Here is an 18,588-nt window from a genome sequence, read left to right as displayed (position 1 = left end):
CAGGACAGTAAGTTTGACATGCGTTGCATGTAAGCTTTGGCAAGGCATTCTCTCTGATTAGATTAAACATGTTTGCAAAATGAATAACTGGTTTGATAGAAGGCAGTTTAGTTTTAGGAAAGGTTATTCCACTGAAGCTCAACTTGTAGGATTCCAGTAAGATATAGCAGATATCTTGGATTCTGGAGATCAAATGGACTGTATCGTGATTGACCTGTCTAAAGCATTTGATAGGGTGTCTCATGGGAGACTACTGGCAAAAATGAGTGCAATTGGACTAGAAAGAAAATGACTGAATGGGTTGCTATATTTCTAGAAAATAGATCTCAGAGATTTAGAGTAGGCAGAGCTTTATCTGACTCTATAATAATTAAGAGGGGAATTCCTCAAGGCAGTATTATTGGACCTTTATATTTTCTTATATACAATAAATACGAAGGCAAAAGTTAAATGTAGAGGTGAATTATCAGAATCATTCACTATAAGAACTGGACTTTGACAAGGAGATGGACTTTCACCATTGTTATTTAATTGTGCATTGGAGAAGGTTATGCGTGAATGGAGCAAGAAATGCCAACCAACTATCGAGATTGGTAGAAATATTAAACTCAACTGCCTTGGTTTTGCAGACGATTTAGCATTACTTGCAAATACAATAGAAGAGGCTAAATTTCAAATTGAACAACAAGAAATTATAGCTAAAAAATTCAGTAATACAGAGATTAAAATTGTTCAGAAATTCAAATATCATGGGGAATAAATAACATGGAACACAAATCAAAAAGAAGCATTAGAACACAGAACAACTAAATTTAAACAAGCACAAAGACTTACCTGGCCAACCTATTAAAAAAAATCTCTTTCGATAAATGCTAAGCTGAAACACTATAATTCCATAGTTAAACCAGAGGCAACGTATGCTAGTGAAACTTTATTCAAATTAAATATAAAATCTACAACAGACAAATTACAGAAAACTGAGAGAAAAATTCTTAGAACATTTATTAATAAAAAACACCAAGTTGATGGACAGTGGAGATTGTTGCCTAACAACACTGTATATCGTGAATGTGAATCAATAATATCTACAATGCGTAAAAGAAGAATTTCCTTTATCTGTCACATATCAAGATTACCAGACACCAGGATAGTGAAACAACTATTCGATCACTGTTTGAAGAATAAAATCAATAATAATTGGTTCAAAGAAGTTCAGGATGATTTGGAAGAATTGGGTATAACTCGGCAACAAATCAAAGACAGAAAAGAGAAGAGGATTTTGAAGAACAAGAGCATAAGTCTCAAACTAAAAACAGTTGAACGGAAACAATATACTATATCGGACACACAAAGGGCTTCCAGGTCGGAGAGGATGAGAAAGTTCTGGGAGAAGAAAAAGAAGAAATTAACTCAAATGTATTGATTTCAGTGCTCCAATAAGGGCGTAAAATATGTAAATAAATAAATAATAATAAATTATATGAGTAAACAAGTGGAACCAGAAGTAAGGCTTTTTGCAGATGATTTTATTCTGTATAGAGTAATAAATAAGTTACAAGATTGTGAGCAACTGGAATGTGACCTCGATAATGTTGTGAGATGGACAGCAGGCAATGGTATGTTGATAAACGGGGTTAAAAGTCAGATTGTGAGTTTCACAAATAGTTCCTTTTGGGATCATTGTAAGTATCTATGTGTTAATATAAGAAAGGTCTTCATTGGAGTAATCACATAAATGGGATTGTAAATAAAGGGTACAGATCTCTGCACATGGTTATGAGGGTGTTTAGGGGTTGTAGTAAGAATGTAAAGGAGAGGGCATATAAGTCTCTGGTAAGACCCCAACTAGAGTATGGTTCCAGTGTATCTGACCCTCACCAGGCTTACCTGATTCAAGAACTGGAAAAAATCCAAGGAAAAGCAGCTCGATTTGTTCTGGATGATTTCCGACAAAAGAGTAGCGTTACAATAATGTTGCAAAGTTTGGGCTGGGAAGAATTGGGAGAAAGAAGATGAGCTGCTCGACTAAGTGGTATATTACAAGTTGTCCATTTCATGACCATATCGATGAATATAATCAAGAAGTTAGTAAAATAACCACCTAATCGATACTTTATTATTGCCTCAGGCAAAATTGAATATAAATTAGCACTTACAGGACATGTTTCAACCACTTAGTAGTCGTCTTCAGCTGTATAAAGAAAAAATTGAGAAGAAAAAGCATTAGGACAATAGCACAAATAATAAAAGTTCTTTGGAGACTCGTTTGTTGAAAAATGGAGGTCATCAGAACAGGACATCTTGCCTCTCATTCTTCTTTGGAAAAGATGTTTATTTTGCGCTGTCTAGAGGGTTTGTCTTTGAGCGCGACCTGGTGAAGTAACAATGTGACACAGTCTGACAGTTCATGCAAAGCTCTGGAGAGAAGGGAAGTAGAGTTTTGTCGTCATCTAAAATATCATATGAGGGAGGAGGGAGATTGGGCTATGCTTCTGCGATGTCATGTTTGATTATATCTCTTGTCCGTCTTGTCTGTTTTATGTCTACCCATTCCAAGTATTTATTAATGCTCTCATATAAGATGTTTTTTTGTTCGTTGTTTTCATTAAGATTCTCTTCACCGTTTTCTAATTTATCAAGAACGATGTGGATGTTTTCAAGGTTGTTCATTAGATTTCCTTTATTTATCATACATCAGTAAATACATGGAATGGGTAGACATAAAACAGACAAGACGGACAAGAGATATAATCAAACACGACATCGCAGAAGCACAGCGCAATCTCCCTCCTCCCTCACATGATATTTTAGATGACGACAAAACTCTACTTCCCTTCTCTCCAGAGCTTTGCATGAACTGTCAGACTGTGTCACATCGTTACTTCACCAGGTCGTGCTCAAAGACAAACCATCTAGACAGTGCAGAATAAACATCTTTTCCAAAGAAGAACGAGAGGCAAGATGTCCTGTTCTGATGACCTCCATTTTTTAACAAAGGAGTCTCCAAAGAACTTTTATTATTTGTGTTTATTGTCCTAATGTTTTTTCTTCTCAATTCTTTCTTTATACAGCTGAAAAGGACCACTAAGTGGTCGAAACATGTCCTGTAAGTGCTAATTTATATTCAATTTTGCCTGAGGCAATAATAAAGTATTGATTAGGTGGTTATTTTACTAATTTCTTGATTAAGTGGTATATTGCAAGGGACTATCCTCATTTTTCTGTATTGAAAGTCTATTAAAGAAGAAACAATAAAACTTTTATATCCACCTATTCAATATATTAAAAGCCATTATAAAATTAGGATCTCATCCTTATTTTATTGCTTAAATATTAAAACATAGGACATGTTTCGTTCATATTTTGAACATCTTCAGCTATAAATATTCTTGCAAGGTTAAATGATAACACTGTTTTAGAACTTACACTTATGGTTTTCCATTGACTAACTTATCCATAATAAGCTTTGAAAAACCTCTTAAATATTAAAATGTTTGTATATTATGTCGTCTTATTGAAAATAATAATTAAGTTTCAACCTTTAAAACCTTAGGGTATTCTAACATTTAAAATATAATGTCAATATATTTACGATCTGTTGAATTGTTTAATGTTTTCAAATTATTTGTTGTATACACATTCAAAAATTTTGTTACTACTGGTGTAACTTTTCACATATTAGACTCTTTACACTCTCAAAACAACTGAGGTTAGGTTTAAATATTATACTATTCATCCATAAAAGTGACAAAACTGATGTGCACTGTTGATTGTAGGTTATGAATTTTGTCCTACATTAAATATTTAACTTCAAATTTGTCGAATTCATAAATTGCTTGTAGTCTTGACCAGTGTAGGGCAATTTTTCATTTATCATTTAACCTTGCAAGAAAATTTATAGCTGAAGATGTTCAAAATATGAACGAAACATGTAGGGCCTACTATGTTTTAATATTTAAGCAATAAAATAAAGATGATATCCTAATTTTATAATTGCTTTTAATGTATTGAATAGGTGGATACAAAAGTTTTATTGTTTCTTCTTTAAGTGGTATGTTCCGAGCTGTCAGTGGAGAGGTGGCGTGGAATGACATTAGTAAATGAATAAGTTTGAGTGGCGTCTTTAAAAGTAGGAAAGATCACAATATGAAGATAAAGTTGGAATTCAAGAGGACAAATTGGGGAAAATATTCATTCATAGGAAGGGGAGTTAGGGATTGGAATAACTTACCAAGGGAGATGTTCAATAAATTTTCAATTTCTTTGCAATCATTTAAGGAAAGGCTAGGAAAGCAATAGATAGAAAATCTGCCACCTGGGCGACTGCCCTAAATGCAGATCAGGATTGGTTGGTCGGTCGGTCGAAAACCACTTCCGATATATTTGTGCACAGGAAGTATCCCATGTTTTGAATGATGGATATCAACATTGGAAAAGTTACTTTTTGTGTGGGGAAAACATATGGAAGATGTGTTGAAATGCCTCTCAGCATTCATCTCTTGTAAACAGTATGTTTATTGTTTGTACTTATTGGTACTTACAGGGATCACTATAAGTTGCATGAAAAGCAGCAAAATAAACCTGGACAGTTATTTTGCTCTTATTGTCACCTGAAATGAGCTATCATATGACAGTAAAACAAACAATTCTGATGATGATAATTTGATTGCTGCTGAACAGGAACATGAGAGACGCATGTGTAGATATGTACTATAAATGAAAGGCTTTTGAGTATGTGGAGTAGCGTGGTCACCTGTGTGACTATTGGTTCTGTTTGGTCTGTGTTGTAATGATACTTGTTTGTGATACCTTACATTACATGATTCAAAAATAAAACAATAAAACCTGCAATATATTTTAAGGCTGTGACATAAAATGACCCATGCCGCAGTGCAGCTTGTGAGCTTGAGTACAGAAGGACAGTAGTTTGGAATGTTTCTCTTGAGCCGCCAACCAGGCGCGAGGCAGACCAGCATGCTCAGTTCAAAAATGTTATAATCTTACTGGTGTCTAGTGAGGGTAGGAATTAATTTTGGAAATATTTATTTTCATGGTTCTGTCTAATTGGCCTCACCCAATGTGTATACATGTTTTCAGCACAATTTACAATTCCCCAGTTCAGACACTTCCATCGTAAGAATGACCTAGCCACCTTGGAAAAGGTCAAGGTGCAATTCTTAAAGACAACCATCAGCATATCTAAATATACATGCTCCAGACTCCTCTATGAACTTGCTGGAGAGTTCTTCCTGATCAAAGATTTGAGATTCAAATTATTCCTACCTTCTACGGTTGACTGGAAAAAGCTCATGGAAGAAAGGAAAATGAAAAGGGAGGAGACCTAGACAGAGCTCTCTCTCCCTATGGGAATCAATATCTATATCACATGATGAACAGGGCATAGACTAATGCAAACCAGGACCTTCACCACTTTGTAAATTCTTTGGTGGTGCATGGCTACCACCATAAGGTCTGCATGTCTAAGTTCTACCATGAGCCTGATCCCCACTATGTTTGTGAACTGTTTGGACTGCATTGTGACCATTATCATGTTGTGGAGTGTATAAAACGAGCAAGGTCTATAATTGACCACTGTACAAACTAAGTGACCCTCTTATTTTATGCACAATTTGTGTGCTTTATTGTTTAAATAAAAAATTTAAGAAATAAAACATGTTTCCTCTTTGTGTAGTATTTAATTTTTAAGGGGCCATTCTATAAATACTTTTCCATGAAAGAAAATACTGGAGTACTCCTTGAACTGAAAATTATTGTCACTTTCATACATCATATTTACTCTCTTATACCCACTCTAATATCTTTGGCTGTCATGAGACAATGTTAAGTAATTTCTTTGCTATAGTTTTTACCTAGTTACCTATTTCAGGCAAATTTTCTAAGACATTACACATATCAAAATCCTATACATCAGCAAAAGTAAATATGCTAACCAGATATATATATTTTTTCGTTTGCTATTTGCTTTACGTCGCACCAACAGGTTCAGATAGGTCTTATGGCAACGATGGGATAGCAAAGGCCTAGGAATGGGAAGAAAGCAGCCGTGGCCTTAATTAAGGTACAGCCCCAGCATTTGCCTGGTGTGAAAATGGAAAACCACGGAAAAACATCTTCAGAGCTGCTGACAGTGGAGATTGAATCCACTATCTCCTGGATGCGAGCTCACAGCTGCGCGCCCCTAACCGCATGGCCAACTCGTCTGGTAGATAGATAATATACTGACACTAACAAATTGACAAAGGCAGTCCCAAAGAATGTGCACAACTACTCGCTCATATCAGCAGACTTCTCAAAATCTTACGCTACTCACCAGAATATGAATCCAATAGATGAGTTCAATTTTATTCACTGTTACAATGAAACAACAATCAGAAATGTAAATCCAAGATACGGTATACTATAACTAACACCTTGATCAATAACACAAGCACTCTGCTTTCTGATTCATGTTACACAGACTCACCAATGAACCACTCTCCATGAAACATTACAAATATGAACTACATATGATACAGTACCCAACAGTTTCTATAGGTTACATATACATACTTCCTGATAGACTTGAACATAATGAAAGGAATAAACAAACCCATCACATCTCAAAATCAGACTAACATATTTCAATACTAACACAAGAACTACCGAGCTCGATAGCTGCAGTCGCTTAAGTGTGGTCAGTATCCAGTATTCAGGAGATAGTGGGTTCGAGTCCCACTGTCGGCAGCCCTGAAGATGTTTTTCCGTGGTTTCCCATTTTCATACCAGGCAAATGCTTGGGCTGTACCTTAAATAAGGGCACGGCCACTTCCTTCCCACTTCTAGCCCCTTCCTGTCTCATTGTCGCCATAAGACCTAACTGTGTTGGTGCGACGTAAAACAACTTGCAAAAAAAAAAAAAAAAAAAAAAAAGAACTTGTCCTAAAACCTAAAATTCAGAAATTAGCATACAAGACAGAACAAAGATCAAAATTCAGAACAGATATTCAAACTAAAAACAACATCCAGCACACAGCTTAACCAGATATTTACAAATTCATACAAATTCAGATGCAGTGAATCCTAAACTACATTGGACAAACTGGTCAAAATTTCAAATTAAGATACACAGAACACCTCAGAGCACTAAAACATAAAACTGAATCTGGTTTGGACATTACTAGGCACAGGACATGAATATGCAGACATCAACACAAGACTGGAAATTATCCACTTCTCCCTTGAGGGACACAGCTTTAATGCTATAACAATATGTCAATAAATACCCACACAAGAGTCATTTGGTACCTAATTATTGTTGTTTACATTAAAGACTGTAGTGAAGTTGTTATTTTTCATGGTAAATTACTATTGTCACTATGTAGTGGGTGTTTTTTTTTTTTCTTTTCTTTTAAATGCTATTTGTTTGGGGTGTCGACCCATGTGGATCTTGTGCCCCTACTGGCACCATATTGTATAAACCTGCGTGTAATTGGAATGACGGTAGTGTGGAATGTTGTGTGTGGGGAAAGGAAGATTAAGGACGTCACAAACACCCAGTCCCCAGGCCTGGGATATTACCTAATCATTAGAATAAACAAACCCTGAACCGGCCGGGAATCGAACCCGGGGCCGCTGGGTGACAGGCAGACACGTTGCCCCCTACACTGTGGGGCCGGACAATGTAGTGGGTGTTAGTATTTAAGGGCTTCCTTTTAGCTTTGACTTTAGCTTTGACCAAGACAACAAGAACAACATTTCTAACAAGTTTACATAAAACCCATGCCTGTACACATAGAGATAGAGTTATCCGTCTTTTCATTTAATTTTATTGATACATGTCAATTTCTTGATGTTTTGTGATTTTGAAACATTTTATTTTGTTCAGAATCCAAAAGTCAAATTGAGAAAATATGTAATCAGTCAAGTTTTTTGGCATCTTTTAAAGTAAAAAAAAAAAAAAAAAAAAAAAAAAAAAAAGGAAAGAGCCATCTAAGAACAGGCCAGGAAAAATGAAAAGTAAAGGCTTCCACAATTTGTAACCTTAACACTAAGTAGGATAATGTGGCTACCTCTATGCCCTGTTGACTTTGCCACCAGGAACTAACCTAATATTAATTTCTGGTGTAGGCTGAGGAATTCTCCAGAACTGGAAACCTCATTTCTAAATTTCAGGACTTCACAACAGGAATGAAACTCACACCCTTCCAAGTAAACCAAGCATATCTTTTGAAATAGACTTTCAGCCTATTAGGTTATAATGTTATTTTTGTTCATCTTGTGTATAGTGAGGAGACTTGAAGTGCAGAACAAAGATGACCAACCTGGTGGGAACCAAACCCCCAGCCTTTTTATTTTGCATCCAATGCTCTCCGGCGTTCAATACCATTTGAAGTTGTTTAGTGTAGTGGTGGTTGGTGGTGGTGGTGGTGGTGGTGGTGGTGGTGTCTGGTAGGCAGTGTTACCAACTGTACAGTCTGGACCGTACAAATACAGTGTTTTCCCATTATGTACAGTGTGTGGTCCGATTATTGGACCATACGTGCGTATCCATCATATACGGTCTAGCTGAAATTTTGTAGATTTTATAAAATGATTGTTAGGTTCTTCAGTTTGCCAAAACTAATTTTGAGTAATAAATTTATAAACTGTCTGAAAATGATAACATATAGTAACAGTAATATACTTGAAAAATAAATATCTCTTGGGAGACAGGAGAAAACATGGTATCAAGTTTACCTTCTCCTCCATGAGGCACGAGCCCTGAAGGACCATGACCTACCAAGCGACCGCTGCTCAGCCCGAAGGCTTAAAGATTACAAGGTGTCGTGTGGTTAGCACGACGGATCCTCTTGGCCGTTTTTCTTAGCTTTCTGGACCGGGGCCACCATCTCACCATCAGATAGCTCCTCGATTGTAATCGCGTAGGCTGAGTGGACCTTGAACCAGCCCTCAGGTGCAGGCAAAAATCCCTGACCTGGCCAGGAATCAAACCTGAAGCCTCTGGGTAAGAGGTAGGCACGCTACCCCTACACCGCGGGGCCGGCTCAAGTTTACCTTTAGGAAAATCAAATGATCACAAATATGTCTTTCAATAAATGAAATTAAGTTGTTTCTTTTTCAAATATAATACTGTTACCATATGTTTTGTTTTTCAGGTAGTTAATCAATTTATTACTCAAAATTAGTATTGGTAGACTGAAGAAACTAACTGACTCGAAACTGTAAAGAAATGGGTTCAGTTATTACAGAAGGAAAGAGAAAAGAAATTTTGTAGTGCAATGTATTTTTAAAATTTTAAAAAATATAACTAAGAGGAATCACAATGTTATCCATCTCCCACTTCCCCTCATTTCCAGCATTATTAATTTGTGTTATTTTATTCCTCTTGCCCCTCTTACGATCGTTCGTCCTCCTGTGAACTATTTCCTCTTCAAGGCAACGTTACGCTGACCATAAGTCTTAGGTGCAAATTAACTGACTTCGACTGAGTGTTATGACACATCAGGGATTCACCCACTTTTCTTTTCCCTTTTAGGCTAGGCCTAGGCAAGTGACAGTGGCTCGCTGCATACTGTACCACTGTTCAGTGTACAGCGAAGTGTGAAAAGTATAATAACCGACAGTGTTGCAAAAATTTTAGTCAAAAATGAGACTTGACAGTCATGTTTCTTAAATAATTTTGTAATTTGAAAAATCCCTGGGTTAGTAAAAGTGAAATTTGCATATTTTGAACTCTTGGGATTCTTTGGTGTTAATCTTATGTTGTTCTTTCTTTTTACTTTACTTATAATTTTATTAATGGTATTAACACTAAACCCATTCATAATAGCTATCTTCTGTATGTATCATAATTCCTTTTCTCTTTCTGTATGAGATGAAGGTAAATTGAAGGCTTGATAAACCATACTGAAATAGGCAGCCCTCTTATGACTCCCAGGATGTAAAGAATCATTTTTAATGGTCACAGGAGTAAAAGTATCCTTTCTGTATAATTTATAAGAGACTAAAAGCAATAATGGTCATATATTTTATAACCATAATAGTGTTAATCTCTATAAAGAGGATTTCTTAGATTCAGGAATCTATAAACTTAAATGCGATCAGTGCTTCATCACGTATGTGGGACAAACATGTAGAAGTTTTCAAACCAGATATCTTGAACACGTCAATGCCAACAGACACAAGAAGTATTCTGCAATGATTGTCCTTATGGGGGATACTGGTCATTAATTTACTGACATAAATAAAGACTTGACCATTAAAAAAAAAAGTAAAAGCAAAGGGAACCTGATGAGCAATTAGAAAATAATTCTATAGGTTTGGACCAGAGTATTAATGCTAACAAAAATTTAAATGACGAATAAGAGAACAAAAATCCGTTATATGAACAAATTCCATCACTTCTATCATCACGAAAAATTAATAATTTGAATCACCGCCTCTAATTCAAACTTCCTGCCCTCCTGCTCCTACTACAGGCCGAGCTATTTCCCCTTCCCCCACTAATAGCACTGCCCCCCCCCCCCTACTGCCACTAGCCAAGTTCCACTGGGTGAAAGAAAACACCACTACAACACGCACAGTAGCATGGCGAGAAGCAAGTCAGAGCAAGGCTCATTCTAAACCAGCTATAGGGAGTTTCATTTATGGTAAGCTTTTACGTCATACATTCGTGACAGAATCTCTTTTCTTAGATATCTAAGGGATTTAAACCCATTAATTTTTATCTCTCTTTCTTTCCAGACCTTGTCTTTTTTAAAAAGGAATATTCTTAAGATTTAAGCCACAATATGGTGGTTATGCAGCACTGGTCTTTGCCATATGACAGGCGGTCTCATAAGGCTTCAGATTTCTTCTACCAGAATAGCTCAATTTGAAAGAAAATTATACAAGTTAATGCCTTTGAATATTCTAATATGATTTTAGTACCAATCCTTTTCCAAGGCCAGAATTTTGATCTCCCCAGTCAATACGCTGAAACTACCAGATTCCAACAATGCTTGAAACATTTTTCAAGTAAGGTCGTTCATATTTAACTTTGCAGAAAGATTGTTTGCAAGAATTGTTAAACTACCTCATTAAAAATGGGTATATTTGTTCTCCCGTGTTTTCTCAACAGTTCAAAAGGAACTTCAATTTTAAATACAGACAGCAACAATGGACATTTATTGCGTACGAGATGTTATGGCAGGCTTGTCATATTTCAAGTTATATTTCATTTCTTAACATTGAAGAAAAAATATTTTTTGGAAGAAGTGAGGTCATTTTATGTAAATAATGTATATATATTTATATCTTTTGCGTTTCTCAAATAGTCCTTAAAAAGGCTTTTGGGTCCTTCCACTTTTTTCATGATTTTGAGTTTTATAATCTACCACATGATTTTAAAGCTGATGAAGTCTCAAATAGAGACGAAACATGTCCCTAAATAATTTAATATGTTTATTAATTAAATAGTTCACTTGAAAAATGATGTGTATTGATTGGGTGAACCAAAACCTAACATTGTTTCTTAGTTTTAAGTGGTATGTTGCGAGCTGTCAGTGGAGAGATGGCGTGAAATGACATCCGTAGATGAATAAGTTTGAGTGGTGTCTTTAAAAGTAGGAAAGATCACAATATGAAAATAAAGTTGGAATTCAAGAGGACAAATTGGGGCAAATATTCGTTTATAGGAAGGGGAGTTAGGGATTGGAATAACTTACCAAGAGAGATGTTCAATAAATTTCCAATTTCTTTGCAATCATTTAAGAAAAGGCTAGGAAAATATTGTCCCTATCACGAGCCAGAGGCTCATGGGACCTTTTGTCACCAATAAATAAATAAATAAATAAATAAATAAATAAATCTGCCACCTGGGAGGCTGCCCTAAATGCAAATCAGTAGTGACTGATTGATATAATAGTGGATGCCATTTTCATTCAGTGCAGTAAGCAGGTGTTCTATTTTCATGATTGTAAGGAAATGGAATATTTTAACAGTCCAGCAGAAACATACAGTGCATTAGAACATTTAGATAAATATGAATCTGTGCAGTTAAAACAATATAAATAATACCAACACCTATCATCATATTTAACATTCAATACTGATGCTTATGTAATTGAAATGCTCTGTCTGACAACAAAGTCCACCACATAAACTAAGGAGAAATTTTCTTCTAGCATTGTTTACTTTTACAACCAACATTAAGTGGCATTCTTTTACAAGAGATATAAAGTTCACCATCAGCTTAGTAATACAAAAACTTTCTAGACTATGAAAAGCTCAGCATGTTGTTTTAAAACTGTTTAATGTCTTAATGTCCATAAACTTTCTTTTTTATCATGCTTTCTTGTCAAAAAAATTTATTCTTGAATTCTAAGAATTTTTCCCGCAGGGGCTGGCTGAAGATGACCCCAAAAGGATTGAAACATGTTCTAGTTTTTTATATGACTGTACACACTATTTAATTTTAAGTGAGTGTTAACAGTTGGACCACCAAAAATAAATTATTGTAAGGTATTATAAAGTCAATATGGAACAACATATATTTATTATTTGTAATGAATTAGGAGTCGGAGATAAGTCCAGTAAATATACTGTAATGGTACTTTAAAATGCTGGATAAAACTTTTATTTTTATATTTTTGGTTTAACCGGCCATTTTTTTATCTGATTAAGGGTTCAGTTCCAAGCACGCTGGACCATATTTTGTGGTGAAACATATACCAACTTGTATATATTGACAGCCAGGGATATGTTTATGCTTATTAACTTAGAATAAACACACTGAATTGTCCAAAGCTTGACAATGAGGTACTCACCTAAAACATAGCAGCTCAGTAGGGGAAGTTGACTAATTTCATCCGGGCATTTCATCTCCTCCCGTAGAGTGTTGACATTAGTCACTGGAATACGCAGCTCTCCATTAAAACTAAGCATTTTGGTTTGTGATTCAATATTGTTGACACCAGTCCCATTTTTTATGGTCAAATTTAATACTACAAGAATTAGATTCCACTGAATGTGGCAGTGCCACTTTACATAGAGTGATGTTTTCATTCAGCAAATATCTGGAGAAAATTCAAAGAATGCTCAATTTTTCAAGTAGAAAGGCCTGTAATTTAATATGATAAATAATTATGAGAAGTATATTGCTCCTGGAAAGTGCTTAATGAGATTATGTAATCTAATTTGGATTCCTCTCCATAAACAAAAACAGATACCATTAAAATGCTGATATATATTGACTTTTGAGTGAATAATTGTTCACCATCACAAGTTATTTTTATATTTTATACAGTAACTCACTCCTTTACCGTAAATTACACTAGTTCTTAATTTAAACTGTATCTGTATGATGAAGTCTGTAAATTGTAAAAAGTGGTATGTTCCGAACTGTCAGTGGAGAGATGACGTGAAATGATATTATTAGACGAATAAGTTTTGAGTGGTTTCTTTAAAAGCAGGAAAGATCACAATATGAAGATAAAGCTGGAATTCAAGAGGACAAATTGGGGCAAATATTTGTTTATAGGAAGGGGAGGCTTTTTGCAGATGATTCTACACTATACAGTAGTAAATAAATTACAAGATTGTGACTGCAAAAAGACCTCAGCAATGTTGTGAGATGGACAGAAGATAGTGGTATGAAGGTAACTGGGATGCAAAGTCAGGTTGTAAGTTACACCCAGAGGCAAAGTCAACTCAATTTTAATTATTTTGATGGGGTGGAAATATTTCCTGGGAATCACTGTAAAGTACCTAGGTATTAATATCAGGAAAGATCTTCATTGGGGTAATCACATTAACAGGGTTGTAAATAAGGCTTCACATGGTTATTTAAGAGCTGTAGTAAGGATATAAAGGAGATGGTGTATAAATCTCTGTTAAGACCCCAATTAGAGTATGGTTCCAGTGCATGGGACCTGCACCAGGTTTACTTGATTCAAGAACTGAAAAAAATTCAAAGGAAAGCAGCATTATTTGTTCTGGTGATTTCTGACAAAAGAGTAGTGTTACAAAAATGTTGCAAACTTTGGTCTGGGAAGACTTAGGAATTAAGAGATGAGCTGCTTGCCTAAGCAGGATGTTCCAAGCTATCTGTGGGGAAATGGCATGGAATGACATTGGTAAACGAATAAGCTTTAGTGGAGCATGTAAAGGTAGGAAAGACCATACTACGAGGGTTGTGCTATATTGTTTTGCACTTTATTTTTTGTACGTCCAGAAATGGTTCACATTTCACTTTTGAAGGTTGTGACGTGTACCTAGAGTCTTGTTCCACCGTTTGGTAGCAGCACTCATACAGGGTCCAATGAATGCACTCGTCATAGCCATTTCATAACAACACTGTCAGCGTAGGAGCAGACAACATGGAAAGCAACTGTCGGGGACAGTGCTATACAACTTGGTTCCTATGACAAGAAGAACATGTGCTGTCACGGAAAACAGTTTACAACTAGGAGGAAGGTTGGAAAACAGGGCACACATCGGTGGACAAGGGAACCATTTCTGGAAGGAATGTGACAGTGTCAACACCAGCCAATATTGCCCGGTTCGAACAGACCATCCAAGGAAACAAATGCATCACATTTATGGAAATGGAGGCAGCCACGGGAATTAGCCAAAACACCCTGCAGCAGATCGTGCATGGCCACTTACAGTTGGAGAAGGTATCATCCACACGGGTGCCTAGACTCTGGTCTGCAGACAAAAAGCAGAGGCGTGTGGACGTGTGCAGAGAACTTATGCAATGCCATGGTCAAGATCCAGCCGACTTCATAGTTAGGCTTGTGACGTGATGAGACCGTCACCATTGATCAAGTGGCATTCACGATGCTGCCATACCCACCATGCTCTCCCGACTTGGCACCAAGTGATTTTCACCTGTTCGGGGATATGAAGAAACCTCTGTGTGATCACCATTTTGCGGATTTTGCAGAACTGGACACAGCTGTCAAGGCATGGGTATGCTGCCTTCCGAAAGAGTGGTTTGGGAAGGTCTTGGGAGACTGACACATTGATGGCAAAAGTGCATATACTGTTACAAGGAGATTATGTTGAGAAGGTGGACGGAATAACTGATGTGTAATGTACTTCATTTGGGTAGAAAAAAAAAAAGTGTAAAGCAATATAGTACACCCTTTGTATGAAGACAAACTGGGAGCAAATATTAATTTATAGGAAGAGGAATTAGGGAATGGAATAATGTATCAAAGGAAATGTTCAATAAATTTCCAAGTTATTTGAAATAATTTACGAAAAGACTAGGTAAACAGTTAGTACTGGTAGGGAATCTGCCACATGGGTGTCAGTCCTAAATGCAGATAAATGATGACTGAAATCTAATTTTCAAACATGACATCATGAGAATGACTGAATGAGTTTTTGTGTGATCATTTTTAAATGTATGAAAACTCTCAAATAATATCAAAATATTGAAAAAATGAATTTATGAACTGCAATATATGCATTGAAAATATTACCTCTTAGTAGAGAAATGTAAAAATATTTTCAGTTTTCTTTCTTTTGTCAATGTGTATTCTTTCAACTGACAGTCAACTTTATTATCTACAGTACTATATATTCTTGACTCCAAAATGACTATGTTGTGTTAATGTAGTGAAGCTTCCTTACTAGATATAATAATGAATAAAAGGGAAGTGTTTGACATTTCTGTCTTACACACCAATTCTCTCTATTTCTTACATTTTTTCAGTATTTACAGGTTATTTTGTAAATCAATTGCACACATCTAATTCAGTATGATTGAAGCACATTGCTGTTTCCATTTCAGTGAAAAGTTGCACTGCTGACACTCACTTATACTAAAAATCAAGATCTTCTCATGCATACTAATCTTATCTCCACATATGACATGAGCTAGATTCAATATTGGCATCTCACTAGCCTTGATCCCCTGCTCTTGACTCACAAACAATGGACACATTATTACCAGCTTATATGTTTTATCTCACATGACGTCCACCTGTTTTCTTCATTTTGATAATGACTGATAAGTTCACCTCTTCTACTTAATCAATATAATGTGTTGTTCAAGTACACATAATATATACTGCCTTCAGTGGAAACTGATGAGTATGACATTTCTATTCCTCTTCATTATTTTGCATCAAATGTTACAGTGCTAGTTATCTGATACCTCTTATGTCAACAAAACATACCAAGGTAGTCATATGTTTATACCTGTTTTCAAATCTTTGATGGAAGCTTTTGTTTTTCCATCTATCTCATTGCACTCACTGAAGTAAAACATAGCTTAGCTTTCACTGATATGTGTCATATTTGTGTCTGTGATTTGTGAAAGCTTATGAGGTAAGGGTGGTACTGAGAAACAATATTCAGGATAAAGCCAGAGCCCACAGAGCTATAAAAGGTGTCATTCATAGTGTCATTGGTATTACAATAGTACTTTCTGGCTCAGTGATGATAGCATGAACAGCAACCTACTTCACACCTTATCTTGCCTAGTGTGCTTCAATTTTAATGGCCTTTGTTCTGTTAAAGTGTATTCTCTCATCTGACAGTCAATTTTATCATCTACTATATATTCTTGGCTCTAAAATTACTATGTTGTATTAATATATTTTCCTTCATTAATTAGATTCATTAAATTAATATATTTTCCTAAAATCACATAAACTTTGATGGTGCTCTTTGAGGTTCCAACCAGCTTCTAAACTGATGTCTGACATAACAAACTATAGTCAGTCATTTAACCCTGTCCCGGCCACATTCATATATATGTTATCTCCAGAAAGGAAAGTATTTTTTCTTGTATTATACAAGAACCAACAAACATAGAAAGATAATTGTTTCACCAAAGAAAAGCTAACAATATCTGGTTATTACATTAGAGATCATTATAATGTTAGAGATTTTGACTCCTCTTTGTTGGTGGTGAAACACCAGAAAACAATTGATTTTACACAAACTTATATCACACTGTTTACACTAATATGCGGACTGCACATTTCTTCCGGATGGAGTCCTTCTTTTATCATAGGTGCACAAGACACAACTCTTTACTCCACCAGAAACATTTATTATTGAATGTAATTGTTTGCGAGATGTTGTGGCAGTAGGGGAACCTCTTTTCCACCTACTCATTTGCAGCAAGTAAAATTGCCTGTCAGCTGATTAACAAGCTGCTTTCCTGAAGTCTGACTGTGTTCTTCCATGTCTGTTGCTGGTAGACCTGTTACTTTGAACACAATTAATGAATTCACTGTAGCAGTGTCTATTTTAAAATAAAAAGCGTACTTCCACCATTTTACTGATGGTTTGCCAACACCGTAGTACAAGCAAAAATGTTCGCTTCGATCAACTCCACCCATACATTGCGTATAGTTGATTACAGCTTCAGGGATTGGTATGTTGATCCTTTCCTTACCATGTCCTGTTTTCTTACTGACCATAACAAAATTTTCAGGATAGCTGTTAGTACTAAGGAGGGCAACATCTCTTTTATTATGCCATACTGTTGCAATGACTTCTTCAGTTTGCAAGGTTTTGGAACCATCTTGTTTTAGTTTCAAATTTTTGGAAATTTTTAGAGCTCCTGGTCAGTATTTTTTGTTTGTTCTTGCCATTCCACATCCATACGTCTTGTGTTCATGCAGTATTGAGAAAGTCTTGGTATGATGAAGAAATTATCTGAGTTTATGTGGTGATTTTGCCCCCAGTAGCTCCTACTCAAATCCAGAACAATTTGTTCACCAAGCAACAAATCCTTATTCCTCTCTTAATTTTTCCCCAGGTAGATTTCAATATCTTGCAGCAAGAACCTATGCCTTCATTCCCCGTTTGGTAGGTTTGGACTTCATGTACTGTTTTATGCCTAGCCTGCCCTTGAAAGGGATCATGATTTCATTAACACACAATTCCTTTTCTGGCTGGTAAATCTCTCTGAAAACTCACACACGATCCAGTACCGGGCTTATCTTGTACAGGTAATCATTATTTTTCCAGGTTTGTTCCTCCTCTGACACCAAATGTAGGTACTTCATAAGTGCTTTGAAACAATTGCGTGGCATTGCCTGGATTTCCAAAAGAGCATCAGAACAATACATTTCAATGTCAGGATGTTGGACAATGCCCATATAACGGGTGGTCCACCAGCCCCTTGCGATCTAGTTTTACGCATCCCTTCACATTTATTACAATTCTGAAAGACATCGGTCCTTCTCTCTATACCGGGGTAATATAACGAGATGTGTGTTTACGAGCTAGAAGACAGCAGGAATCACGAGCGCCACTATTAATTCATTATGGGTACCTTAAATGAACCTCTAAAACGAGTACAGATATGCAGAACACGTACTTTAAAGCAGGAGATGGACGCACAGATCGGGAGCATGGTACTGTATAGGCTGGAAAGTGGGCACCGTAGGTCAAGTGACACAGTAGCTCACATGGCTAACGTGTGGTAGGATGTGTGATAGTTGACAGTGCTCGAGGGTTAGAAGGTTCAAATCCCATGCAAGTAATTTTTTTAAGCCAGTTGCCTGGGATGCGGCAAGGTTGTATACTTAATACGAGTATTTTTCATAGACTGATTTGTTTATTTGGTCCTGAAAGAGG

General features: G+C 36.1%; 2 protein-coding genes across 11 annotated transcripts in view; one reads left to right on the top strand and one right to left on the bottom strand.

Moving 5' to 3' along the window:
• The window catches only part of LOC136864159 (dynein axonemal intermediate chain 7), a 658,911-nt gene that overhangs the window by 356,023 nt on the left and 284,300 nt on the right, over positions 1 to 18,588 (top strand). Inside the window, exon 8 of the mRNA XM_068226132.1 lies at positions 15,277 to 15,294. Within this exon, the coding sequence (XP_068082233.1) occupies positions 15,277 to 15,294 (18 nt within the window). The remainder of the gene's footprint in view (positions 1 to 15,276; positions 15,295 to 18,588) is intronic.
• The window catches only part of LOC136856716 (toll-like receptor 13), a 222,203-nt gene that overhangs the window by 122,319 nt on the left and 81,296 nt on the right, over positions 1 to 18,588 (bottom strand). For 5 of the 10 annotated variants that reach the window (XM_068231077.1, XM_067134778.2, XM_068231076.1 and 2 more), the window contains exons 1-2: positions 15,694 to 15,917; positions 12,807 to 13,055 (exon numbers count right to left, since the gene is read on the bottom strand). Coding sequence is in view for 8 of the 10 variants with exons in the window: in XM_067134778.2 (XP_066990879.2) it covers positions 12,807 to 13,044 (238 nt within the window). In the remaining 2 variants the exon portion in view is untranslated. Of the gene's footprint in view, positions 1 to 12,806; positions 13,100 to 15,470; positions 15,918 to 18,588 lie in introns of those variants that run through there. The other 5 variants (XM_067134777.2, XM_067134780.2, XM_067134781.2 and 2 more) reach the window with 5 other exon arrangements.

The sequence above is a fragment of the Anabrus simplex genome, chromosome 1, assembly GCF_040414725.1.
Source record: "Anabrus simplex isolate iqAnaSimp1 chromosome 1, ASM4041472v1, whole genome shotgun sequence".
Classification (NCBI taxonomy): Eukaryota; Metazoa; Arthropoda; class Insecta; order Orthoptera; family Tettigoniidae; genus Anabrus; species Anabrus simplex.
The sequence above is the reverse complement of the archived record's forward strand: the minus strand, read 5'-3'. Positions and strand labels throughout refer to the sequence as shown.